The sequence below is a fragment of the Hippopotamus amphibius genome, chromosome 4, assembly GCF_030028045.1.
Source record: "Hippopotamus amphibius kiboko isolate mHipAmp2 chromosome 4, mHipAmp2.hap2, whole genome shotgun sequence".
Classification (NCBI taxonomy): domain Eukaryota; kingdom Metazoa; phylum Chordata; class Mammalia; order Artiodactyla; family Hippopotamidae; genus Hippopotamus; species Hippopotamus amphibius.
In genome coordinates, this window is record NC_080189.1 from 179,958,423 (window position 1) to 179,986,039 (window position 27,617).

A 27,617-nucleotide genomic window follows, 5' to 3' on the forward strand; every position below is an offset into this window, starting at 1 on the left:
CTTTAAGGTGTGTCTCACGGGTTTGTTTTCCCTACTGTTCCACTTTTCTTCATGCCTTTTCATTTTGGATTTTTCTTCTTTCTCTTTTGTGGAATAACCTTCCTTTTGAAATATTTAATTTGCTGCTATATCAGAGGAACAAAAGTTCTTACTATTAAATTGGGTCATTTGCATGGAATTTGCATGGAATATTATCTGCATTTGTCTTTGATATGACAGATTAAAATATTAAAATCTATGAATAAGATTAGTTTCCTCTTAGGATCTTTAAATAGTTTCCATGGTAAGGAGAAAGCAGAAAGCACGTCCCCTTATGACTTATAATCATGAGGTTCAGGAAACACGGTTACCTCTGACCACTCAGCAGCTGCTTAGCTGCACAGTCGTTTCTGTGTCTTGGAAGGAAAGTGTGCCTGAGCCGTGTCTTATAGGTGAGGCTGCTGTGTAACCGTGTCTTTCTTCTTCTCTATAACCTGAGCTGCTTAAACTGTGTTTTATTTTAGAATGACAGTATTCTTCATTATGAGTAATCCTAAGTATTTTAGTTGTTACACAGTGTATGTAGCTTTACTTCTACTGTCTTTTTCACTTCAAGAGTTCTGAAAGAGAATGGATAGAAACAAGTGTTTCCTAACTGCTAAAGGTAGCAAATTACATTTCTAAGTTTAAAACCATTTATTACCAACCCTAGTTCAGCACTCTGTCTCCTGTCTCCTAATTTAGTTCTGTTCCCATTAGCCTGTATTATTCCTTCTCTTTGTAATTAGGACAGTGATAAATATTCTGTTGATTTCTCTTTTGCATTTAATATTTCAGTAACATTTTCAAAGTCATGGTTTGTCTGTGATCCTGGAAGAATGCCATAAACAAAACAATGTTTACTTTTTCTTTCCTCTCTAAGGGACAGTTTAGTGACTGCTGTTTGCTTGTTTCTTCCCTGATACCTGTCTTTTCTGAACTCCTTTAAACCTCTGTGGCATTCCTTTTATTTCCATTTGTTTTACAATTTCGCTTGCTGATGTCCTTCTCACGCCACTACTTGTTTTAGTTTTTTAAGTGTTTATTTTATCTCCCTAACTGGATCTTAAGCTTTCTATGATAAGGACCTTGTTTTAAATTTTGTTTTCTTTATGCCACCTTTAAATGGCTATTTTATTCTTTTGAAGACTTTTTAGCCATAATTGCTTACCGCCTTGTAACTTCCTGATGCCACCCACTTCTGTCTCTAGTCTGTGCCTTTCAGTTTAGGCCTGTGCGTGATTTGCACTTCACTTGTGCCGTAACTCTGTCCATTACTATCCTGCGGTTTATATTCTCAGAGCTTTGTAGTGTTACAAGTCACAATGGTTCATCAGATACAAACATCTAAAATGATTATCACTTCTTTCCAGTATGAAAATCAGAACTATTTACAAACATTTGCCATTTAAACCTCAGGGGCTATTAAATATCGTGTTTTCGAAGAGCAAGTACTACTCTTTGGGGAAATTTCTTAATTACCCAAAAAAAAAGCAAGATACAAAACTATGGTATAGAGGTAATTTTATAAAATAGGTACTAATATGGAGAAAATATATCAAAACATTTTCAGATTTTCTAAAGTGAGCATGTATTTTATCTTTAGAGAAAGAGAAAAACTCAACAAATGTTCTTTAAGAAATAATCAAAGGCAAATTGATTTTTAATGTGAAATTAGACTTACTAGTTTAATAGCGTATCAAATCGAACAGTGGTTCTCAGCTCCCTTTCTACAGGATGATTAGAATCTCTGGGTGCAGGGCCTGGTTATTGGTGTTTTTAGTAAGGTCTCCTCAAGGGATTCTCTTGTGCATCAAGGTTAAGAACCGCTGGTAGAGTCTGGCGCACAGAGCACCGTAATTATTTTCAGTGGACTCCTGTGCTCATACTCACACTTACCTTTGCGTGGGGAGCCTTTTCTTCAGTAGCGGCACCAGGTACGCTGTGCTTCTGGTAGGGCTTCCATCTTAATGTGGAAGACTTGTTAGAACATTTGGTTGCTGTTAATACAGGTATCTCCTCTGTGAAAGAGCTGCAAATGTTAACCCACACATTTCTTACATTTGGTCTTGAAATGAAGTTGACTAACATTTAAGATAGATGTTTAGGTACGTACTAAGTGTATTTTTTCTGCTCCCAAATGACTGTGTCTGCTTTTTATTAGGGCCTTAATCCTTACTGACTATGGGGGCAGCCTTGGAGTCGTGGTGCTGGGTCACCAGAGACAGCAAACTTGTATTCTCTGCCTGTGGATAACTGAGGGACACTATTTGTGTTTTAGTTCAGGAAAGCAAATGTGCAGAGAGAAGCGGTAAATTGATCATTAAAAATTTGGTAACACAAGGAGAAAAATTTCCTTTTGTGATTTCTGGTTAACAGATTGTATAATGACTTAGTTCTTTCGGTCCACCCTTTGTGGTCATGTCAGTAAGCTAATAGCAGACCTGGAGGTGGAGGTCAGGCTTTTGGATCTTATATTCTAACAGTTCTTTATATCATAGTCCACTTTCAGCATGTACTGTTAGAAATCTGTATTCCAAAGTTCTCTGGAAAGAAGTTTGCAGACTGATGTTTAATTTCCCTCACTGATGTTACGAGAAGTGACCTGAATTTTCAATTCATATATCATAATTTTTTGGTAGCAAGGAGAAACTTTATACAGCTTCATTTTTAAATGGCAGCCAGTTGCTTTTAGATGGTGCCATTGAAATATATCACATTTTAATTTTTTTTCTGTTGTCATCTTCATTTTGACACTTAGAAGTCTTAAAGAAATGTTTAGTGATATTCTAGTTAAAATGTCAGTCCCAATTTCTTTTCTAAATCTTGGCTATTATAGAGTTGGCAAAGTATTTTAGATTTGAAATATGTTAATAAAATTTTAGTTATGAGTTAAGGTATTTTCTTCAACAGAAATAGCTAGCTTTGGCTGGAGTGCAATGCCAGGGAAGTAGCTCCTTTATTTTGTTATAATGGAATCTTATTGGATTAGAAAAAGTATGAAATGAGCTCAAAGAGCCTTCATTGTAATGGGGCTTTCAATATAATAGCGTGATTTATATAGGTTGATTCTCATTATTATAAGTTTAATAAATTATTGCCTGAAGGAAAGCTTGAAAATTAAAGTTGATATGACATAGGTTGAAACTGAATAAATCAGAATTTTATACTGATGGTAATAAGCCAGGATTTGTCTTAGGAAAACCCGTTTCAAACCTGAATTATACTAATGAGCTACTCTAAAAGTTAGCGTTTGGAGAGTAACTTTACCAAAGTTCCTCTCCTGAATTTCCATTTCTTTTTTCATTTCTTACACTGAGTCTGTTACTCCTGCTGAGGGCCTGTTCTCAGCCGTGGGCTCTAAACACTCACAAGTGTCTGTCTAGCTCCCATTGCTGCAAGGAGAGGAACCACAGGTTATGGTGAAACTCGGGGTAATGAGTCCACAAGTTAGGGATTTGGCACAGCTTAGTACCTTGTAGTTTCTGCTTCCTAAGAGGTGATGACATGCCAACACCCTTGTATACCATTCTCTTCCAAGGCAGGGCTGAAAAGTATACTTACTTGTAACGAATAGGCTAGCTTATTTTCAGGTTCGGATCCCAGTGTTATTAGTGTATGTTGCTCTCTTGCTGTCCAGTACTTATTCTTAACCAGCTGCTGCCTGACTCTTTGTGTATTGCCTAGTCAATCTTCCTATAAGTACTTTAACTGGGGATGCCTATTTTTCTGAATTACAAGAAATCTGAGATATTAGAATTGTGTGTTTAGAGTAGTTTTGTATAAACCTTAAGGAGCAGAATTAACTTCTGTGAAAGTATCTTGAGTAAAAAAAAGTGAACATATTTTAAGTATTTGTAAAAAGCATCTCCAGTAACAGAAACCTATATATTTTCACAGATTTTCTCTCAGTTAATGTAGTGGACCTCATTTATCACTTCTAATGCTTCACTGACCCTGGAACTCCAGTTACACAGATATTCTGTCCAAAATAACTTAATAGGAAAGCAGCCCTAAAATTAGTTTAGAAATATTAGCTTCCTTATTTGAAGTTTTCACTACTCAAATTTTTTCTCAGATTCTCAATAAACAAGGTACTATCAATGTAAAATATCAAGCATTAATTAAATACTAATCAATTTTAGACAAAATTTACTATTTAAGAAGTCCACAAATTATAAGATCTTTCCCACCACTCCAGATTTATTTAACAAGGCAAAACTCCAAACAGGCAGATATTTCTTATTTGTCAAATACCTTTTTGTGAATATAAGCCTCTTTGCAAATAATTTTAACTGCTCTTATCCCTTAAAATATGAAACGAGTGTTGTTCAGTAAAGTTGGTGGAAAACAGTTCTTACTGAGCCTCATCCTCCTCTTGATTTTAAACCGTCATGTGGGAAGTAAATTGTAGGGCTCCCTAGTTTGAAAATCGTGGGCATCAGTATCAGGAAAGGATACAGTTACATGGACAGTGCCTCTTTGCTCCGGAGTTCCAGAACCCTCTTCTTTGTGATAAGGTTGGTTTTCTGCCAGTTTTGATAAACTAGATATAACTGTAATGAGAAACAAGAAAGGAATGTGACTTTGCTGCTAATCAATTAAATCAGGTATTGAAGGTTTTATTTTTCAACAAATCTGAGAAATATCGTGTAGCCCCTTGGTGAAACAGTTAACGTGGTTGCCGATCTTTGCTTAAGAGACAGCTTAATGATGATGGAAATAAAGTTAATGATTTTTCTTAAACTTCTGCAAAGACTGAGCTATGTATCTGATTTTATATAGTTTATCACGTGTAGAAATGGAACTCGAGAGACACGTAAGACTTATGGACCCTTCTGAGACCATCTGAAACATTTCTGAAGAGTTTTACTTAATCTTAAATATAGTTTATAAACTGAAGTATCAAAATCATATTGTTTGGAAAGAAAATCAGTTTATTAGTCTTTTTTAAAGGTTCATTGAAAATTACTCAGTAACTTTACTGCTAGTACTAATGAACTCTTTTGTTTTAAGGAACCCAGTGACAATGGACCTCTTTTTACTGAATTAAAGTTCTACCAGCGAGCTGCCAAACCAGAACAAAGTAAGAAATACAGTAAACAGATGTTTGTGTCTTTAAAATGAGCACTGGTTTGGTTTGGTTTGGTTAAGCCAAGACTAGAGCATTGGATCTTATATTATGATGTTTTGTTGTCTTTTACTTTATACATAAATTCTATTTAAATGAAATTTGTGTGAAAGAATTTTGATCTTTTAATGGGTTTGTTATGATAAGATTTCACGTACGTTGATAATATAGAGTTAATAAATAATATATGATTTAGGAAATATAAAAAGTTGAGAATTAACCTGAATCCATGAATATGGCTCAAGGATCTCCAGATCTTTTCTTGAGTGTTTTTCTAAATTCTGGAGACCATAACTTGCAGGGATGCCATCACTAATGAACTAGAACAGACTATCAAGGGAGAGAGCAGGACATCTTTTAGCTACTCCGGTCCTTCCTGTCATCCAATCTCCTTCTCCCCTTCCAACCCCTCTAAAAAATCCAGAGTCTCCTGGTAGGATGGTATCAGGCTTGGGAATCTCTCAAAGAGGCTTCTGTTTCTCCTTGAGCTTGATTTCCTGGTTGAAGACTTTTAGAATGAGGTAAAAAAAAACTTTAGATGGGGTAAAAAGCAAGTCTTTCTGTGGAAATAAGTAAACATTTAGATAATTGGAGATATTAATTGTAACTGCATGTGGGACTTTTTAAAAAGTGTTTTTTGCAGATTTTTCATTTTAGAGACATTTTAAAGGCAGGATAACACAATTTTGTGGGTTGATAAAAATGTTTTGCTTGTAAACTACTTTTCATTTATTGGTTATAATGTACTGTTAAACTTCCTTTTTTTATGAATAAAGGTGAAATCTTATTTCATGTATATCTTATGCATTTTGTTCTTAGTGATTTTTTTTGAGAAAAATTGATGTATAACAAAATTGAAATCACAAGCATGTGTTTTAATTTGTAGTTCAGAAATGGATTCGTACCCATAAACTGAAGTACCTGGGTGTCCCTAAGTATTGGGGGTCTGGTCTACATGACAAAAATGGAAAAAGGTAAAAATGTGCATGTTTTGTTTTTCTTCTCTCTTTTTGAGCATTCACTGTTCAGTTTGTTTAGACAAGAATTATGTACTGAGCATCTACCTACAGTACTGCTTGGCCTTTACCTGGGCTTTTTGGAGTGTATTCAACAGAGATGAACAAGGTGTTCTCTCTTCTGGGGGACTTGTACCAAGTGGTAGCAGCTGCCTGGAACCCAGCTGACAAGTAGGAACAAAGCCAACATGCCTGCATTATTTTTTTTTTCCCTTTAAAGTGAATAAGCAAACAGAAAATTCCATGTTATTTACGTAAAAGGGAGCTCAATTTGGCTTTTCTCAATTTGGCATTTCCTGTTAGATACATAATCTGCCCACCCTTGTGAGGTTTCAGTCTAGCTGATGAGAAAAAACAAAGCTGTATGAAACAACCAGAGACCAGTTAAGTGCCGAATTGTGTGGTTCTGACTCTTACATGTCTTAGGAGTTCAGAGTGGAGAGAACATTGCTGGCAGAGTTGAGTTGGAGAAAACCTCCGATGCTTTTGATGCATAGTTGACACTTTAAAAATATTTGAATGATTGAATGGAGCATCATTCAGCAATGCTGGTAGCTGAGATTTGAAGAGTAGATGTAGTTCGAACTAGGGTATATTGGTTAGGATGCTTTCAGCTGCAGGTAGAGGTAAAACTGACTCAGCTTGCTTAAGTCACCATCAAGTGCCCAGGGTCCTTGATCTTGCCCTTTTACCCTCTTGGCTTCGTTCTCTATTAATTCTCCTTTGCATGGTCTCAAGGTGGCTGCCCATTTCTAGGCTTTGCATGCAGACACAGTACCCCACAGGAAACGGGATTGCTTCTTGTGAGTTTCACTTTCTGGGCAGGGGAACCTTTCCCTGGGAGCCTTGTGGCAGACTTCCCCTCATGCTTTCTTGGTCGGAGTTTAATCGCTGCTCATTCTAAAACCAGCCACTGGCAAGGATGGAGAGATCACAGTGATGAGTGGGGGGAAGAGGATGAAAAGCCTGAACCAAGCGGTGCTCTGTCGGAGAAGAGGAGTTGCTGGGTGGGCAGTGGCGTTGCTCACCGGGAAGTTCTTATCCTGGAGCCCAGGCTCCTCTCAGGGGGATGGGATCTCCCTGGAGTGACACGATAACATTTTGTCGTATATGATTTTGCTGGGACAAATTTCTATGGTTTTTGTGAAATTTTCTGGAGAAATCGTGTAGAACAAGGATTGCGTTAAGAGTAAGGATTCTAGAGGCAGACGCTTGGTTTCAAATCTGTGTTTTGCTGCTTAAAATGTGTGTGACTGGGCAAGTTACTTACTCCTTTGTGCCTTAATTTCCTCATCTGTGAAATAGAGTAACACCTACCCACATAATAAGGGTATTAAATGTAAAGCTTTTAGAATATGTGTGTTAGTTTTTGCTCTCAAAGGGGTCTTTAATCCCTTAAATATTAAGAACTGCTGGTTTAAAAAATCACTGTAGAGAAGGAATAACATCTCAAGTGGGGAATAACATGAACACGGGTAGAGTAGGCTTTTGGGCTGCCAGCTGGCCTCTTCACCATCTTTCTTTTTTTTTTTTAATGAATTTATTTTTCAGACATGACATTATTTTATTCATAATTGGCCATCTTTCTTTAACAAAGAAAGGGGTGCTTGCACGCGCATGCGAAAGAGGAAATCACTTGGAGAGAGAGGCTGAGGCAGGTAATGCAGTCGGGAGTTGGGAGGAAAGGGCTGTTTGGAGGCTGTGCGCGGTAGGTAGTTGGAAGCTACTGCACGTGCTTGAACAAGGGACAGACACGCTTGAGGTACAGTTGACTCACCATGGACTCGTGGCAACGTTACCACTCAGTCTGTGTTTTCTGTAACATAGAGTGGCTAGAAGTATCTCCTAAGCAGGAACATTGATCACCTATAAGATATTGATTTGCTTTTTCGGTTGAAGCTCTTAAAAAATAATCATTTTAGTCCTTATAAAAGTAAAAAAATGGACAGTAAAATTGCCCTTGTAGCCTCCTCCCCGCCAGAAATCCTTCCTTTCCACTGAAACTCATCTGAAGTGATATGAATATAGTGCTTAGAACAGTGTTAGCTCGTAAAAATGTTAGCTGCTATCATTATTAAATCGCCTATACTGATTTATACATTCCCATTATTTGCATTGTTTTATTCGAGTCCCCAGGGAAGTATACATGGATGGTTTTACTTTAGAGGAGTTACTTTAAAATAGCTTTGCTTTTACTACTCAGTGGTAGACGTCTCCTTGTGGAAGAATGTGGTAAAAATTTCTGTGCAGTATTCAGAATCATGCTTCACTTGATGTGTACAGTTTAGGCATGGTGAGGCGATTAAGGGGTTGTTGAGAGCAGTGGTGGAGTGATCTGTGAATAAAAACAAAGGACTACCTCATGTGATGTATTAATAGATCTCCAGTTGAATTAACGAAGTGTGCTTTAGCTCCCTTTCAGAGTGACAGCAGAGATTGTATTTTTTGTTACCTACATATTATTTTATAATAATTACACAATCACTTCACTTATTTGTAAAAACAAACATGAACATGTGTCCTTGGTCTCATCCCTCAACCTCTCAAAACCTGTTGTACAGAGGAAATCAGAAAGTCAAAAGTACTGTTTTAGAGGTCAGGGTACTGAAAATCTTACAAGAATGAAGACATTTTGCTACTGACTAAATTATATGACTTTGGACAAATCAGTTTACCTCTATAGACATGAATTATTTTATTAAAAGTTGTTTAGAAAGATGATCTCTAATTCTCTTCCACTTCCAGAATAGGTAGAGTCTTGAATTTTTTATTTGGCATGTTGTCTTTTAAATGTTACCTCTTCCTTCCCTGTGGAACTTGTCATATTGTATTTTTATCTTAGAAACCTAAAATATATAAATAAGGTTTTTGTGTTCTACTTATGTTTTCTTATTTCTGTATGTTTAGTGTGGTGGTTAAAAGCATGGATCCACCACTTCCTAGAGGACGAATTGCTAATGGTCAGTTTTCTTCTGCTGTAAAATGGGGCTCCTGGGACCGCCTGCCTCATAAGGGTGCTGTGAGGTTTAAGTGCACTAATACATATGGGGATATGTGTATAAATACAGCTGGTTCACTTTGGTGTACCTCAAAAGCTGGTACAAGAGTGTAAAACAATTATATTCCAATAAAGAGCTTTAAAAAAAAAAATGCGCTAATACATCTACAGTGCTTAGAATAGTGCCGTTCTCACACCAAAGCTTCAGCTGTTGTTGTTATGATGATTATTAAACTTATCCCCATTAGAAGATATTTTGATACATTTTGAGTGTGGTCTTGGTTTTTATTAATTTATTGAATAATTTAACTAGACAACTCAGAATCTGGAAAACTCTATAAAGATAGAAGTGGTCCACAGAGCAAAAGATGAACCATGTTACTGTGACTAGGTGATGCTTTTCAGTACACACTGAAATATAACATATGGTTATTGAATCTTAGAATGTGGATGCTGGAAAAGACCTTAGAAAGCATGAGACTCTGCTCTCTCATTTGACATCTATGGAAATGGGGGCCCAAAGAAGAAATGTGACTTGGCCAAGGTGTCAGAGTTGGTTTGTGGCAAAACCAAAAATCTTCGTGTTTTCCAGAACATTTACTGTTCCCCAAATCTTGTCTTTTAAGTACTTAATATACAGTTCTTTTACACCATTTAAGCAGTTTTATTGCATTTAGCTATTGTTACAGCATCTCTTGACAGTCTTGATGTTAATAGAATGTTAATACTGTTAAAATGTGCCTTAAAAATAGAGAAGAACAGTCACAGGCAGGAAGCTAATATCCAGAAACATAAATTAGCATTAACTATGACAAAAATCAGTGACATCAATCTTACTCAGATTATTTTATCTTTACTGTGAAGAGTCTGTTATCATCTCTCTGTGGGTGTTTTCTTACATTGAATATTGTCTCATGTAACTTGCTGAGACCAGGAGGCTGCTAAGGTAAAAGTCAGGACAGGAGAGCTCTCACAACTCTTGAAATTTCTAATTGGAAGAACTTGTTTGAGATGTTTGTCTTTCTTTCCTTCCTTCCTTCTTTCTTTTCTTGTCTTGTCTTTCTTTCTACTTTCTTTCTAAACGTTGCCTTGAAAAAAGTTACTTTGAAAGGAGAGTACTCCTTGCAAAGTAGGTTTTCTTGAGTTACGTTTTGTTCATTGACTTTTCTTGTTTGTTTTTAGTTACAGGTTTATGATAATGGATCGCTTTGGGAGTGACCTTCAGAAGATATATGAAGCAAATGCCAAGAGATTTTCTCGGAAAACTGTCTTGCAGCTAAGCTTAAGAATTGTATGTGAGCTACATTCTTCTAGGTTTTAATCCAGTAAAGTAAAGGCTAGTTGTGTTGAAGCTCGGTCCTCTGCTGGTTGCTGTTAGGTACTGCACTAATTTACTCTATATGATGCTTTCACAGCTGGATATCCTGGAATATATTCACGAGCATGAGTATGTACACGGAGACATCAAGGCCTCAAATCTTCTTCTCAGCTACAAGAACCCTGACCAGGTAGCTTTAGAACTTTAATTTCTACAGTTTAAAACCTGTTGTTTGAAAACAAATATGGTTGCTATGAACTTTTGACCCCATGCAGAAGTTTTACTTTTTGAAGTAGATACAGTAATAATAATATTTCTTCTTGACACTTTTATCTAGTTAACAGTCTACATTTTTGATGTGATTTTTTGGCACTTTATCAAGTTGGCTATTTTGCCCTAAATAATATTCAGAAGAAGTACTTGTGATACGAAATGAATTTCAAATAGCTATTTGGGTGTGGAAGCTTAAAATTATATAGTGCACCAATGAATTATGTTTGTCTATCTGCTTTGTCATTTTTTTTTATTTCCTTTGTTCAAGAAATCCATCAAATGTAAGTGCTCTCTTACTTGGAAAATTTGGTCTTTAACATGTTGATTGTTGAAATCAATTGGTTTACAGAAATATCTTAGCTGTCTAAATTTGTGTAGGGTTTGGAATTCAAATGTGCATTTTTTAAGCTTATTACATTCACTTTGTAATTTTCACTTTTTAAGGAAAGGAGAAAAGCTACTGTTATACCTTCATTTGGATCAGTTTAGTTGGAGTAAAGGGATTTATAATTTTCTTGAAGCTGATGCCATGATTTTGGTAAAAGTAAGGTTTAGTTGACACTCATATTGGGCCACTGTATTTAATCCATTTCATGTATGTTCTCACATCTTACTTGATCTTGTATAAGAAAGGAATATTTAAGCATTTTAAGTGTGTGTGTCAGTACTCCATACTTTACTCTTCCTCGTCTCAGGCCTGTCTTTGACTTCCTCTTGCTTAGTTTTTCCTTCTTCCTTTGGCTCCCCTTTCTTTTCCTATCATTTCACGTATTTGCCTCCCTTTCCCCATCTCTGTTACGGTGGCTGTAGGGGATCTACACCCATACAGCAGAAGAGAGTTGCCGGTCCAGAGCAGGCGAATGGAGAAGGTCTAAAGGCAATCAGAATTTCCAGGCAACTTGTTTTAGATGCATTTAGGTTAAAAACAAGCAAGCAAACAAAACATAGCTAAGAACCTGAGTGGTAAGGATTCCATTAATTGAAGTAGACTGGACTTGTATAATAAATACAAGTATAATTTATTTCATTTGCCCTTGACTAAAACATGCTGCCTTTTGTTTAGATGAAATATTTTTGCAGCTTGGTTGTCCTTTGGGCATATGTTTTGGATGGGATAATTTTTCTAGTATTAGATGAATGTGCTAGATCCAGCCCCATGTTTTTACTTCAGTTCCCTCCTGTGAGCAGATGCATACATCTGTGAGCTGGTTACCCGGCATTATAGGGGTAATATGTGGCTCTGCAGTAGAGGAAAGCTAAATTTATGAACTTTGTATGCTAATCAGATATACACATCCATGCCCACAGATCTGTGTATATATAATATTAAACTTTAGTTTTAATTATGAAGACTTGACTTTAATATAGAATATTAAAATGTAACTAAGAGCATCATCTAAACGTTCTTCAGATCATTTTTATAATCTATGAAATATTTTAGTGAAGTGAATTGATATTTGATTATCTTATAAGTGAAGACAGAGAGCAATAACATATCATGTGTCAACTAAGTTAGCAGTCTTGCACTCAGTGTGTGGCAGTTGTATTGCAACAAGTATTGATGGTTTACTGTGTGCTCAATTTTGTTTTAGATACTGTAAGGAAAAGTAAGATTGATAATCTTTGCTCAAATCGAGGAGATTATTTACAAGTATAACACATACTTGTCTAAAGAAGTCAGGTGATATTATCTGCACTATAGCTACATGGTCATTTAACGTTTTCCTTTAAATAAGTCTTTGAGAATTAAGTACCTGCTGTTGTGTGCGTGTTGGATCTAACTTGTTTGGGGCACTGTAGTATGGCCTTGTAGACGAATCTACCCTCAAGTGACAGTATTCTGTTTCTGGGCTTTACAGGAGTATGTGTGTAGTCATTTTGGCTTAAATTTGTCTTGGTGCTTGGACATTTGTAGGTGTACTTGGTAGATTATGGCCTTGCTTATCGGTACTGCCCGGAAGGAATTCATAAGGAATACAAAGAAGACCCCAAAAGATGTCACGATGGCACGATTGAGTTCACCAGCATCGACGCGCACAATGGTGTGGGTACGTCAGGGGCACCTGAACAAGAGATACACCGCTAACGCCTGCAACTGAATTCCTCCATGGTTCCTCTGCAATAAATAAGTATACAGATCAGAATTGAACAAGCAGGATAGGATGGGGGAAGAAGGGAGAGCTTAGGCTCCTAGATTGTACAATGTAGGGGCACCTGTGTCCTCTTCCCGCCTTCCTCCCACCCTTCAAAGATCACCAGGGTTTCAGTAGTGGAGGCAGTTCAGTCAGTTGCAGTGAGGCTTTCTTTTGCTTTTATTTAGCTTAATTGGAAGGTTGTGTTGGGGGGGGGTTCCCCTAAAAGTCTGTAAGTTTCCTATGCAGCTACAACTTTGTAACAGGTTTTAGACTTTTATTTTGTCACCTATTAAGTTGGCTTTTTTCTTCAGCAGTCGTTCCTTTTTTCAGTGCCCAACACTGTGGAGGAGCTAAAACCCTCTGTTCTCTGGGTCTCTTAATAGCTTATGGCAGTTTTAATATCTTCACATTTTCCAAGGGCACTATTAAATGTGTCATTGTTTTATAATTTATTTCCTAGACTAATAGTCTCAGTTTGAAACTGTAGAGTTTGCCACTTTGGGTTTTAAAGTAAATTATTAGTTGGAGGTTAAATTATTTCTTTTATACTGCCCAGTGTTTGATGCTTTTTTTTCAGTGGAGTCAAGATTTGATGATGAAAAACAAAGCTGTAGAGTTGACTCTTACCTTATTGCTTTAGATATACCTGAAATTCTACCTTAAATATCATCTCATTGCTGAATCTGCTTCTTTTGTTTCACAGCCCCATCAAGACGCGGTGACCTGGAAATCCTTGGCTATTGCATGATCCAGTGGCTTAGTGGTCATCTTCCTTGGGAGGATAATTTGAAAGATCCTAACTATGTTAGAGATTCCAAAATTAGGTAAAGGAAAACAGATAATAAATTATTTGGGGCAAAATTATGATAAGGCAAATATTTAGTCAGAACTTCTTGATAGGGACTATAGTTTTAACTGATACTAGTCATAGAAATAAGAAAGTACTAGGTAAACAGAGTTCTTGGTCTTTTGTTGAATTTATTTTAGAAGAATGTTCGTAAGCATATTTAGGATGTAGCACGATGCTGCTTAATGTGCTATTTACTGTTATTAAATATTAATAACTTTTTGTGGCATCAGTCTTCAAACAATGACTCATTCTTTAATTTTTAACAGATACAGAGAGAATATTGCAGGTTTGATGGACAAATGTTTTCCTGAGAAAAACAAGCCAGGTAAGAAAAGACTTCTTGAATGTTCATAGGGATTTTGTTTTCTGGGAGAAAAAAGTCTTGAAGTCTGTGGAATATCCCTTAATGTAAGAGCTTAGGTATTGTTACTCATTGCACTGGGGTCTGCTCTCATGAGAAAGCACTTCCCTTTCCACAGGTGGGCCTTATTCAGTTACTATCCAATGCTCTCAATAAAAGAACCAAATTTCATTCAGTAATTCAACTATTTTTTTAATTGAGGCTTTATTGTATGCCAGGGACTGTTCTAGGCACTAGGGATACACCAGTGAACAAAATAAATAAAAATTCCTGTCCTCATGAAGCTGTAGTTGGGAAAGGTAGACAGTAAACAGATGAGTGAGTTTCACGGAATATTGCATGCTTAGTACTGTGGCAAAAAGAAGAAAGCAGGGAATAGAAATTAGGGGTTGTGGGGATGAGTTGGGGAGTGAAGTGAGGAGGTGGGTTGGAATTGTAAATAGTGTAGTGGAATGGCCTTATTGAGGAGGTGCCATGTGAGTAGTATAGGAAGGAGATAGGGAGCAAGCTCTGGGGAGTCTGGGGAAGAGCGTTTCCAGGCAGAAGGAACGTGAGTGCCTGGTGTATTTGAGGGATGTCTGCTTTTTGGCCATCATAGGACTTTGGCTTTTACTTTGAACAAGAGCACGTGAAGTTTGGAGGAGAAAGGGGGACATGAATTGTCTATGTTTAAGGGAACTCTCTCCAGCTCCTGTTTTGAAGATCAGCTGCTAAGGAAGCAAGGCCAGGTGTAAACAGGAGCTGGTTAGGAGGCTACTGCAATAATCCAAGCAAGGGAAGTAGCAGTGCAGGTAGTGAGGAGTGGTCGCTTTAGATATGTTTGGAAGTCTTTTCAGACCTTTGCTTAGTTGTCTCCTTTTCAGGGAGGTCTACCCTGACCTTATGCCGTTTAAACTTGTAACCTGCCAACCACATCTAGAAATAGAATTGTTATACGCTTTTCAGAAACACCCCCCTGCTGCCTCCTACCATAGGTCACGAGCCTCTCCCTCTGGCCTAATGAATCACTAGCCTAACTTCCAACACCAAGGATTTGTTTTTGACTATATAGAAATGGAATCATAGCATGAACAAAATAATTTCATGAGGGCAGGGATTTTTAACATTCTAGTTTCTGTTGGAGTTCTGTGTCTTTCACTCATTATTACATTTGTGAAATTCATTTCCATTGTTGCATTTTTTGGATGTTTTTATTTTTTGACTTTATTGAGGAATAATTGACAAATATAATTGTGTAAAGTGATGATTTGATATACAGACACACCTCATTTTATCGCGGTTCACTTTATTACACTTTGTGGATACTGTGTTTTTTACAAATTGAAGGTTTGCGGCAACCCTGCATCAAGCAAGTCTGTTGGTGCCATTTTTCCAACAGCATTTGCTCATTTCCTGTCTGTGTCACATTTCAGTAATTCTCACAGTATTTTGGACTTTTTCATTATTATTATGTTTGTTATGGTGATTTGTGATCAGTGATCTTTGATGTTACTGTTGCAAAAAAACTATGACTCACTGAACACTCAGACGATGATTGGAATTTTTTAGCAATAAAGTGTTTTTTAATTAAGGTATGTACATTTTTTTAGACATCATAATATTCCACACTTAATAGACTACAGCATAGTGTAAACATAACTTTTATTTGCACTGAGGAACCAAAAAAAGTAATGGGACTTCCTTTATTGTGATACTCGCTTTGCCGGGCTGGTCTGGAACTGAACCTGCAATGTCTCTGAGGCATGCCTGTACATATACACTGGAGAACGATTACCAAGATTGATATAATTGAACACACCTATCACATTGCATAGTTCACAGAGTTAACAGCAACCTTTCTTGAAAAGACCAGCCTTTCCCTGGTGATGCCATGTTTGTGTTAAATCCGGTGTGGATCTGTGAGTCTGTTTCTGGGCGCTTTCATTGTTCTTTTTTTCTGTTCTTGGGCCACACGGTCTTAATTTCTGTAGCTTTCTCTTAAGTCTTGATACTTGGTAATTTAAATGCTTTAAACTTGACTTTGCTGTTTTGCTTGATCCTTTGTACATCTGTGTACGTTTTAGAATCAGCTTGTCAGTTCCACATGCATCCTCCCCCTCTGCAATTTTCTGGAATTTTGAGTGGGATTGCATGAACTCTATGCACTAATTTGGGAGAATTGGCATCCTTATACTATTGATACTTTATATCTTCCATTTAATTTGGTTTCAATTTCTCTCACCTGTGTTTTATAGTTTTAAACTGGAAAAAATTTGCCCATCTTTCATTATATTTGTTGCTACATATTTGATGCTTTTTGGTGCTATTGTAAGTGATATGTTTTTATTAAAATTAATTTTTCTGATTGCTTGTTGCTATGTATATATATATAAGTAAAATAGATATTTAAATATTTATCTTATATCCTGTGACCTTGTTAAATTTACATATTGGTTCTAAAAGGTTTTTTTATAGATACCTTAGGGTTTTCTACATACACTGTCATGTTTGTGAATAAACTGTTTTACATCTTCCTTTCCACCCTTGAGTCCTCTGTTTCGTTTCTTGCCTCACCGTACTGGCTAAAAGCTACAGGACTCTTGCCTCACTGTACTGGCTAAAAGCTACAGGACTTTTAGGCAGAATAGAAGTGGTGCAAGGGGACTTCCTTGGGGTTTTCTTCTTCTCTCAGAAGGGAAGTTTTCAGCATTTTACCATACTTGGTGATGTTTGCCTTAGGTTTTCTATAGATCCCTTTATCAGATTAAGAAAGTTGAAGGGAGGGATTTTTGTTTCTTTTTTCTCATGTACCCAGGTATTTAGAATCATGCCTGATATATGGTGGGTTCTTAATGGATATCTGAATGAAGGAAAGAATGAGTGTATACATGTGTGTTTGGAGCACTGACATGATGATTTATTGGATGTGGGGTGTGGGAAGAAGATTCTTGGCTTGAGGACCTGGAAGGATAAAATTTTCAGTAATGGAGACAGGGAAAACAAAACCACGGGGGAACAGGTTTTAGGGGTTGGTCAGGAGTTTGGATTTGCATTTGCTGGGATTTGAGATGAGTTACGGGGCCAGCATATGAGTCATTGGAAATCAGTGGGTATACAGGTCCGGGGGTCAGTGGAAAGGCTGGGCTGGGGATATACTGTATGAGTCATTAGCCTAAAGATGGAGTTTTAGATGGATGTTGAAAAGTGTTGATCTTGACTAGTAAGATTTGTGTTTATGGGTTTGGTTCTGCCTCAGTGTACAGTAAACCTTTTATCATTCAGAAGTTGATTTTTCTCTTTTATGGGAAAACTAGGCCTTGCTTCTTTTTCTTTTTTTCAAACTTTTTCAATGTTTTATTTCTCATTTATGCAAAGAATGCTGCTGTCTTTGCTGCTGTCTTCTATAGAACTAATGGCTTCTGTGGCAAAAGAAGAATACTGGCTATGATATTTATTGTACTTAAGTACATTTTACTGCTCAATCTTTATTCTAGGCCTTTTAAAAAGTAACTTTAAAACTACAGCAGGTATTTTTTGTATGTATTTAACCTCTAAGCACATCTTCTATATTACTGTCTCTCATAATTAAAAATATTTTTTTATATTGTATCTCAAAATACGTTTTTTATTTGACTTATGTGACAGTTCCTGAGTTTAAAAGCATACTTTTCATTGAGGAAGTGGTTGAAAAAAACATATTTAACAAGCTGTGCGTTTGCATTCTAATTTTACTGTAACCATGTATCATTTTCTTAGAAGAGATATGTTGTATTTATGATAAAAAAATTACAAAGTAATTGTGTTATTCTTTTAGATGAAATTGCTAAGTACATGGAAATAGTGAAGTTACTGGATTATGGCGAGAAACCTCTCTATCAAAAGTTACGGGATATTCTTTTGCAAGGACTGAAAGCTATAGGAAGTAAGGATGATGGCAAGTTGGACCTCAGTGTTGTGGAGAACGGAGGTTTGAGAGCAAAAACAATGACAAAGGTGAGTTTTGTTATTGAATATTCCTTTGGGTTTCCTGTGGCTGTAATTGCAGCAGATAACTCATGTGCTGATAACTGGCAGAGGGATCCGGGTGGGGCGCTCAGGTCACAGTCTGTGTGTTCTTTTCTCAGACATCACCCTCAGGGTTGATCTTGTCTTTCACTTTTTCCTTGTTTGTGTGGTCCAAGTATTTACCATTTGAAAATTGGTTTTGAAAAATTACCTTTGGAAAATTACATTTGAAAGTTTCCTTGTTTGTTGTTGTGGTGTTTTTCCCATTTGAACCTTATTTTGCTCTTTACAGAAATGTCATTACATAAAGGGAATTAATTTTTTGGAAAGAAATGTTAAATAATAAACTTTATGATAGAAGTACTGTGCAGGCATGTAAATAACTCCTGATATCACTTTGAAATTTAGATTTTACAGGTATACATGAACTTATTGGTTATTTTTAATAATTATTGATCAACTTAATTTCCTTTGTAATCTGAAATTGTTTACTAAAATGTACTAGTTGCCTTTATATGGAAAAGGAAAACTACTTTTAGAAGAAAAATTTTTTTTACATTATTGACTGTTTTAATTGTTGTTAGCTCTGTAAATTCCAGTAGATTCCTTTGGAAATCTCATATTCCAAACTATGAGGTAAAGAGTTAAAAACAGATTTTCTCTTTTTAAAATAAGAAGCAGCATATTAAAAGATTTTCATAATTTTTTTAACTTACAAAGGAGATAGGAATTTTGAAATTGGATCATGAATTTGTTCTGGCTAATAGTAGGTCTCTGTAGTTTCATCACAGAATCTGGAATTATACATATGCATCTATATGTACATCTTTTTGCTTTCATTTTGTCTTAATTGCACCTGCTCCATTTATGTGGTCAGCAACCATGCGGAAAGCCATACCCAGCTTTAAGTGAAGAGGATAAATGGAAGGCTGAGTGGAATTTTTCAGTAAGATGGTAAACTTCCAGTTTACATACATGTATAAACATACAGCATGCATCTTCTTGCTCAGGACAGATTTTCATACATTAATATTTATAGCTGGCTTCTGTAGTGTTTTTCTCTAAAATTTTGCTAACTGAAAAGTAAAGATCTCTGTTGCAGTGAGAACTTGTCCAGTGCCATTCCCCTTTCCTTTGCAAATCCCTGTTGTTTGTACCTACATGCTGGAGAAAATTTGGTTTCTGCAGGTTGGCTGACTTTACAGATGAATAGGTCAGTCTGCTGCAGAGCTAACATCTGTGACCTTATAATTCTCTTGTGTCCTTGGATAGTTCAGAAAGCTAGAAATTTCTTGTTAGAGCAACCCCTACATGTACAAAGCTTCATTTAGGGGGGCAACGATGAATAAAAAGCTGAACTACTAGATTTCCTTTGTTAGTTTGCTGCTTTTTTCCCCCCTCAGAACTGACACAGGATTGTTTTTGTATTAAGAAGAAATTAATGTGAGTTAAGACTAGGTAAGATCATGAAGCTGCTTCACAGCCACGTGACTGAAGGGGAGTTGCTAATTTTGTTGGCCTTTTGTTTTTTGTTTAAAGTGAAAGAGACCAGAGCAGTTTGTTTTCTTTTTTTTTTAAGCATCAGAACATTTTCTTCAAATAAATTGTAAATTCTCCACATCTAAAACAGATAAAAGCAGGGCTTCATCTGACTTTTCAGACAGGGGGCTCCCAACAAGAGAAAGGTTTTTTTTGAGAAATTAGTATTCCATCTCTTTTTTTAGGAAGGGGTATATAGTTGAGATTCTTTTTTTGCTCTGGTTGCTAGGAGGTTCAGGGCTGAATATAAAATGCTTTATCATAGAAACTGTATTAATCCTTGTAATTGCATATTTTCTCCTTCTTTTCCCCTGTCATAATTTTTTAAAGCTGAAGGAAAAAAAATTGTTCTTTGTATTTAGGACATTCAAATCTCTGAAAGGGATAGTTTAATGAATTCAATATATATTTCTCTTTATATTCCTAAGAGATATGGTAAAAAACCTGTAAGAATTGATCAACAGTGGAATGACACAAGGCTTCTATCCATTTTTTTTTACAGCCATGCTTGATTATGGTACAGTAAATTTGGAAAATATAGTGAAATGTGAATGTATCCACTTGGAACTGTTTTTGGTCTCAATAACCTAAGAGTATTATTTAAAGCACAGAATTTGGGGATGACATAAAGCTTAAGTAGAGAGACACTAAGTATCAATGTGCCCTTAAAAAGTATGGCAGCCAAGATTTTCATGGTTGATTAGAACTAGACACTTAGAATCTTTCAGTATAGTTCTAACAGTTATTGGGTTCAGTGTGTACTCTTAAATCAACATTCAGCAATTATGTGTAAGGTCTAGTTTATGTACCTGGCCTAGGATAGGTCCCTCGGGCTACAAAGATCAATAACATGGAGTTCCATCCTTAAAGAATTTCTCCCTGTCCCATCTGGGTTAAAAACAGCTTAATTTACTGGAAAGAACTCAGCAAGTTAAAAGGACATTAATACCTCCATTAGCTATTTTCTTATAAGGTTTTGATTTAATTGCTTGCCCAAGCCAACAAAAAGGGCTGTTCGTCAGAATCTCTTGGGTCTCATCCCTGGAGATCCACTGAGTAGGTCTAGAGCATGGCCCTGCAATTTGTGTTTTATTTTTCTGTTTCTATTTTCAGGCAGTGTACATGTACCTTTCTTTCCACCTCCGAATTTTTTGTTTTTTTTTTCCCCCAATTTTTTTTTTTAAGGTATATTATGCTAGTTGGCATTTCCATTGTTTTTCTGAAAAATCATTAACTGGTGTTAAATAAATAAATAAATAAATAAATAAATTCCTTCTGGGACTCAGCCTGGAACATGGTACAAAGAGTTGAACAAGAGCGAAGAAAGGTCTTCCAGTGCACATCAGTGGCTGGCAGCTGCTCTGGTGAACCACTTCTTTTCTCTTTGAGGTGATCACAACTTATGCAGTGTTAAATTTATACAATGTAGCCTGTAGTTGAAGTCAGATTGCCCCAAATATACCATCTAAAGTTGGTGAAGATCTCTCTAGCTGTTTTGCATGATAGAATAATAGAAACTGTATTTTAATTATATAAATTGAGATTGTTGCAGTTGATACATTTCTTTCTGTTTTTTAATGGTAGTTTAGCCTTAGTTCTGTGTCTCAGTGGATTCAGTGTTTACTAAGAATTCGTTTCCTTAGATACCCTATTAATTGAGATCTTTATTTTGAATCTTATTTGGTCAATTTTGTCAAGTATCTTTTGTCCCTAAATTTTTAAGTGAGATTATGACATGTGTACTGAGAAGTGCACAAGTAAGTGTGGAATTTGAACTTCACAAAATGAACATATGCATTTAGACATCACCCAAATCAAGATACCGATCATTGCAAGAACCCCAGAAACCTCTCTGGTGCCCCACTCCCAGCCATTACCCCTTCATTAAGCGTAACCAATATTATGACTTCTAACACTATAAATTATTTTTGCTGTTAAAGAAAAACACAGTGGTAGCACCATAAGTTTTGTACACTTTTTTTTAAGCTGTTTATTGGAATATAATTGCTTTACACTCTTGTACCAGCTTTTGAGGTACTCCAAAGTGAATCAGCTGTATTTATACAAATATCCCCACATCCCCTCCCTCCCGTGACTCCCTCCCACCCTCCCTGTCCTGGCCCTCTAAGGCATCACCCATCATCGAGTTGATCTCCCTTTGTTATACAGCAACTTCCCACTAGCTATTTTACATTTGGTAGTGTATATATGTCTGTGCTAATCTCTCACTTTGTCCCAGCTTCCCCTTCGCACCCCCACCCCCACCCCCAGCCCCGTGTCCTCCAGTCCATTCTCTACATCTGCATCCTTGTTCTTGCCCTGTCACTGGATTCATCAGTACCATTTTTTTTTTTTTTTTTTAAGATTCTGTATATATGAGTTAGCATGCAGTATTTGTTTTTCTCTTTCTGGCTTACTTCACTCTGTATGACAGCCTCTAGGTCTATCCACCTCTTTGCATATAGCTCAATTTCATTGCTTTTTATGGCTGAGTAATATTCCATTGTATATATGTGTTTTGTACACTTTTGTGTCTTTCACTCATTTGTATCTCTGAATTTCCATGCTGTCGCAAGTAGCAGAATATGCAACCAAGGATGCTACCTGGATAGTACTCCATTATATATTTGTTCCTGGGTAGTACTCCATTATATAACTATATCATGATTCATTTATCCCCTCTGCTATTGGTAGCTGTTCGCATTGTTTCCAGTTTTGGTGATTGCAATAATACTGTTAAGAACATTCTTATAAATTCTTTTGGGAAACATATATAATTATTTCAGGTTGGGTGTATACATAGTGGAGTTCCTGGGGCATAGGGTTTACATATGCTTGGTAGCTTTAGTAGATACCACCAAGCAGTTTGCCCAGTCTGCTCTCCCACCAGCAGCTTATGAGAGTTCCAGTTGCTCACTGACACTAGCGATTGCATTATGTTTAATTTTATCTATTTTGGTGGATGTTTACTGGTATTTTTTTATGGTTTTAATTTAATATGCTTGAGAATATTGATTTTGAACACCTTTTCACATGCCCAGAAGTCTTGATTATTCTTTTTTTTTTTGTGAGATGCATTTCAAATCTTTTGTCCATTAAAAAAATTTGGATTGTCTGCTTTCCTTTGATTTTCAGAGTTAAGTACTTTGTATATATACAATATATGTATTGCACTTTTTTTTTTATGGTCTGTAGTTTATCTTTTCACTCTCTTAATATGGTATTGTGTTGATGAAGAGAAGTTCTTCACTTTAATAAAGCCTAATTTATCAGGTTTTTTGTTTGTTTATGGTTAGTGCTTTGTGTGTTCTATTTTAGGAAAATTTTGTCTACCTCAAGATCATGAAGACAATCTTTGTCAAGAAATTTTATCTTTTTATTTAGGTCTACAATTTAACAGAAATTGAATTTGTGTGTAGTGTGAGTCGGTGTTTATTTACCCCCCGTGGATATCTGGTTGATCTGAACCATTTACTGAAAGGATCATAATGTCCCCACAGTATATAGCTGATTTTCAGGTAACTGTATGTATTTGGGTCTGTTTCTGTAATTGATTTCTAATCTTATAACATTGTGGTCGGAAAAGATGCTTGATATGACTTCAGTTTTCTTGAATTTACCAAGGTTTGATTTATGACCCAAAATGTGATCTATCCTGGAGAATGTTCCATGTGCACTTGAGAAGAACATGTAATCTGCTGTTTTTGGATGTAGTGTCCTATAGATATCTATTAAATCAGGCTGGTTTATTGTGTCATTTAAAGCTTGTGTTTGCGTATTAATTTTCTGTCCGGATGATCTGCCCATTGGTGTAAGTGGGGTGTTAAAGTCCCCCACTACTGTTGTGTTACTGTCGATTTCCTCTTTTATAGTTGTTAGCATTTGCCTTATGTATGAGGTACTCCTATGTTGAGTGCATATGTATTTATAATTGTTATCTCTTCTTCTTGGATTGATCCCTTGATCTTTATGTAGTGTCCTTTCTTGTCTCTTGTAACATTTTTTATTTTAAAGTCGATTTTATCTGATATGAGTATTGCTACTCCAGCTTTCTTTTGATTTCCATTTGCATGGAATATCTTTTTCCATCCCCTCACTTTCAGTCTGTATGTGTCCCTAGGTCTGAAGTGGGTCTCTTGTAGACAGCTTATATGTGGGTCTTGTTTCTGGATCCGTTCAGCCAGTCTCTGTCTTTTGGTTGGAGCATTTAATCCATTTACATATAAGGTGATTATTGACATGTATATTCCTATTACCATTTTCTTAATTGTTTTGTGTTTGTTTTTGTAGGTCCTTTTCTTCTCTTATGTTTCCCGCTTAGAGAAGTTCCTTTAGCATTTGTTGTAGGGCTGATTTGGTGGTGCTGAATTCTCTTAGCTGTTGCTTGTCTATAAAGCTTTTGATTTCTCCGTCAAATCTGAATGAGATCCTTGCTGGGTAGAGTATTCTTGGTTGTAGGTTCTTCCCTGTCATCACTTTAAATATATCATGCCACTCCCTTCTGGCTTGCAGAGTTTCTGCTGAGAAATCAGCTGTTAACCTTATGGGAGTTCCCGTGTATGTTATTTGTCATTTTTCCCTTGTTCTTTTTAATAACTTTTCTCTGTCTTTAATTTTTGTCAGTTTGACTACTGTGTGTCTTGGCTTGTTTCTCTTTGGGTTTATCCTGCCTGGGACTCTTCTGTGCTTCCTGGACTTAGGTGGCTGTTTCCTTTCCCATGTTAGGGAAGTTTTCAACTATAATCTCTTCCAATATTTTCTCGGGTCCTTTCTCTCTCTCTTCTCCTTCTGGGACCCCTATAATGTGAATGTTGGTGCGTTTAACATTGTCCCAGAGGTCTCTAAGGCTGTCTTCAGTTCTTTCCATTCTTTTTTCTTTATTCTTTTCTGCATCAGTGATTATCACCATTCTGTCTTCCAGGTCACTTATTCGCCCTTCTGCCTCAGTTAATCTGCTATTGGTTCCTTCTAGTGTATTTTTCATTTCAGTTATTGTGTTGCATATCTCGGTTTGTTTGTTCTTTAATTCTTCTAGGTCTTTGGTAAACGTTTCTTGCAACTTTTTGATCTTTGCATCCAATCTTTTTTCAAAGTCCTAGAACATCTTCACCATCATTATTCTGAGTTCTTTTTCTGGAAGGGTGCCTATCTCCTCTTCATTTAGTTGTTTTTCTGGTGTTTTATCTTGTTCCTTCATCTGTTACAAAGTTTTTTGCCTTTTCATTTTCTCTATCTTTCTGTGGCTGTGGTTTTCAGTTCCACAAGATGAAATACTGCTGATACTGCTTGATTCTGCTGTCTGCCCTCTTGTGGAGGAAGCTATCTAGGAGGCTCCTGCATGCTTCCTGGTGGGAGGGACTGATGGTGGGTTGGGCTGGATGGGCGGAGCTCAGTAAAACTTTAATCTGATTTGGTGGGCAGAGCTCAGTAAAACTTTAATCTGCTTTTCTGCCAATGGGTGGGGCTGTGTTCCCACCTTGTTGGTTGTTTGGCCTGAGGCTACCCAGCACTGGAGCTTACAGGCTCTTTGGTGGGGCTAATGGTGGACTCTGAGAGGGCTCATGCCAATGAGTACTTCCCAGAACCTCTGCTGCCAGTGTCCCCGTCTACTCGGTGAGTCACAGCTGCCCCCCACCTCTGCAGGCGACCCTCCAGCACCAGCAGGTAGGTATGGTTCAGTCTCCTCTGGGGTCACAGCTCCTTCCCCCTGGGTCCTGGTGAGCATACTTTTTTGTGTGCTCTCCAAGAGTGGAGCCTCTGTTTCCTCCAGTCCTGTGGAGGTTCTGCAATCAAATCCCACTGGCTTTCAAAATCTGATTCTCTGGGGATTCCTCCTTCCATTGCTGGACCCCCAGGTTGGGAAGCCTGACGTGGGGCTCAGAACCCTCACTTTAGTGGGTGGACTTATGCGGTATAACTGTTCTCTAGCTTGTGAGTCACCCACCCAGTATTTATGGGATTTGATTTTGACGCGATTGCACCCCTCCTACCATCTCATTGTGGCTTTTCCTTTGTCTCTGGATGTGGGGTGTCTTTTTTGGTGAGTTCCAGTGTCTTTCTGTTGATGATTGTTCAGCAGTTAGTTGTAATTTGGTGCTCTTGCAAGAGGGAGTGAGCGCACGTCCTCCTACTCCGCCATCTTGATCTCGGCCTCCTGGGTCTGTTTGTGGATACTGTATTCTGTGCCACTGGCCTGCTCACCTGTATTCGTGTCAATGCCACACTGTTTGAACTACTGGCTTTATAATGATATTTGATAGTATAAGTTATCCACCTTTGTTCTTCTTGAAGATTGTCTTTGATGTTTTTGCCTCTTTGACTTTACATATAAATTTTAGAATCAGCTTATTATTTCCACAAAAATACTTCTGGGATTTTGATTGAGATTGCATTGACTGTCGTTTTGGGAAAAACTGACATCTTCACAATATTCTTTTCTTTTCCGTGAATATGGTATACCCTTATATTTATTTAGCTGTTCTTTCATCTCAGTGATGTTTGTAGTCGTCTCTGACTGTATAGAGATCATATACATCTTCCATGTCTAACTGCTTATTTCTTAGTCTGTTCCTTTTTGTCATCTGTAATCGTCCCTAACCTTTCCTTCATGTCATTTAGTTGTCAACTCTGCTGTTTTTTGTTGTTTCTAATATAAGTTCTATAATGCTTATTTTTCTGTTTTTTAGCTATGCAGTTTCCCCGTTACCTCTGGTTTTTAAAAAAATTATCATTTCTCATTTCCTCAATTTTTACAGTCTTTTTTTTAAGTCTCCAGTGAATTTTATAAAATTTTCTTTCTGAGGGGAGGGCTATGTTTTCTTTCAGAGTGGAGTCTTCATCTATTTTTTGCACATGATATCTGGAAGGGCACCGTAGCACAAGTGCCTCAGGTGATTCTAATGCAGAGGAAAGGCAGATGGCATCCTTGGCTGCATATTAAAATCACCTGGGAGCTTTTAGAAATCCTATTGCCTGGATTGCACCCTAGACCAATTAAATCAAAAGCTATGTGGGTGGACCTGGGCCTCAGGATTTTTAGGTGATTACATTGTGCAGACATAGTTGAGGACCACTGCAAACCAAAATTTCAGTATCTTGGAATTGTAGCTTCTATGTGGAAAACAACCCTTTTGCAAATAGACAAAGCAGACATTAGGCATTTAGGTCTAAAAAGACTTTACATAATAGCACTTATCAGCCATGTGACCAATTTGTATATGTAGGCAGGTATTCATACATTCAAAACATGGATGTTTTGATCTTTATTGTTTAAGAGATATAGAAGGACATTTGGCATCATATAAATGCCTTGAATGGTCCCCGGGGGGATTTATTTTTTGACATAACAAAAATTTAGATCTGAAAGGACAGTATTAGGCCAAGATTCCATTTTTCTTTGATATCATGACTAGTTTTTAGGAATTATATTAAACACTTGTGTGAATTTCTTTTTGATAAGGGATGAATTTTTTTAAAGCTGTCTTTCTGTGGAAATAATAATGCTATCTACCTTGCTCATAAGAGTCTTATGTGGGTTAAATGAGATTTAGAAAGTGCTTAGAACAGTGCTGAACACATAATCAATAAATGGCAACTATGATAGTGTCGTTAATGCTGTTGTTTCACTGACTTTAAATTTTCTCAAGTCTTTCTGGTTTTCCGACTTCAAGAAAATAACATTTTCATTTGAATCTTTTAACATCCTTTGAACTAAGATCATACATCCTTAGAAGTTCAGTTTATGAAATAGAGTATGTTGGGCAGATGTGAATGAAGATTGGCTTACATTCACTTGGTGAGTATGTGCGTTCAAGTTGATTGTTTTGAATAGTGAATGATGGAGAATTGGTAAAAGCTGATCTTGCAACAAAGACAAGATGGTGATTACTATGAAATAAAGGTTCCAAAATGCAGCTCCATAACTTACTTATATTAAAAATAGGTAAATCAAGTTAATGAGTTTGAAGTTAACTGTTTTTCCCTGAAGCTGTTGA

General features: G+C 36.8%; 1 protein-coding gene across 7 annotated transcripts in view; it reads left to right on the plus strand.

Annotated features, from left to right (window-relative positions):
- VRK1 (VRK serine/threonine kinase 1) overlaps window positions 1-27,617 on the plus strand; it is an 85,448-nt gene that overhangs the window by 40,824 nt on the left and 17,007 nt on the right. For all 7 annotated transcript variants that reach the window (XM_057733271.1, XM_057733276.1, XM_057733269.1 and 4 more), the window contains exons 4-11: window positions 5,035-5,104; window positions 6,036-6,123; window positions 10,346-10,454; window positions 10,579-10,671; window positions 12,670-12,802; window positions 13,593-13,713; window positions 14,006-14,064; window positions 17,894-18,072. In XM_057733271.1, the coding sequence (XP_057589254.1) occupies window positions 5,035-5,104; window positions 6,036-6,123; window positions 10,346-10,454; window positions 10,579-10,671; window positions 12,670-12,802; window positions 13,593-13,713; window positions 14,006-14,064; window positions 17,894-18,072 (852 nt within the window). The remainder of the gene's footprint in view (window positions 1-5,034; window positions 5,105-6,035; window positions 6,124-10,345; window positions 10,455-10,578; window positions 10,672-12,669; window positions 12,803-13,592; window positions 13,714-14,005; window positions 14,065-17,893; window positions 18,073-27,617) is intronic.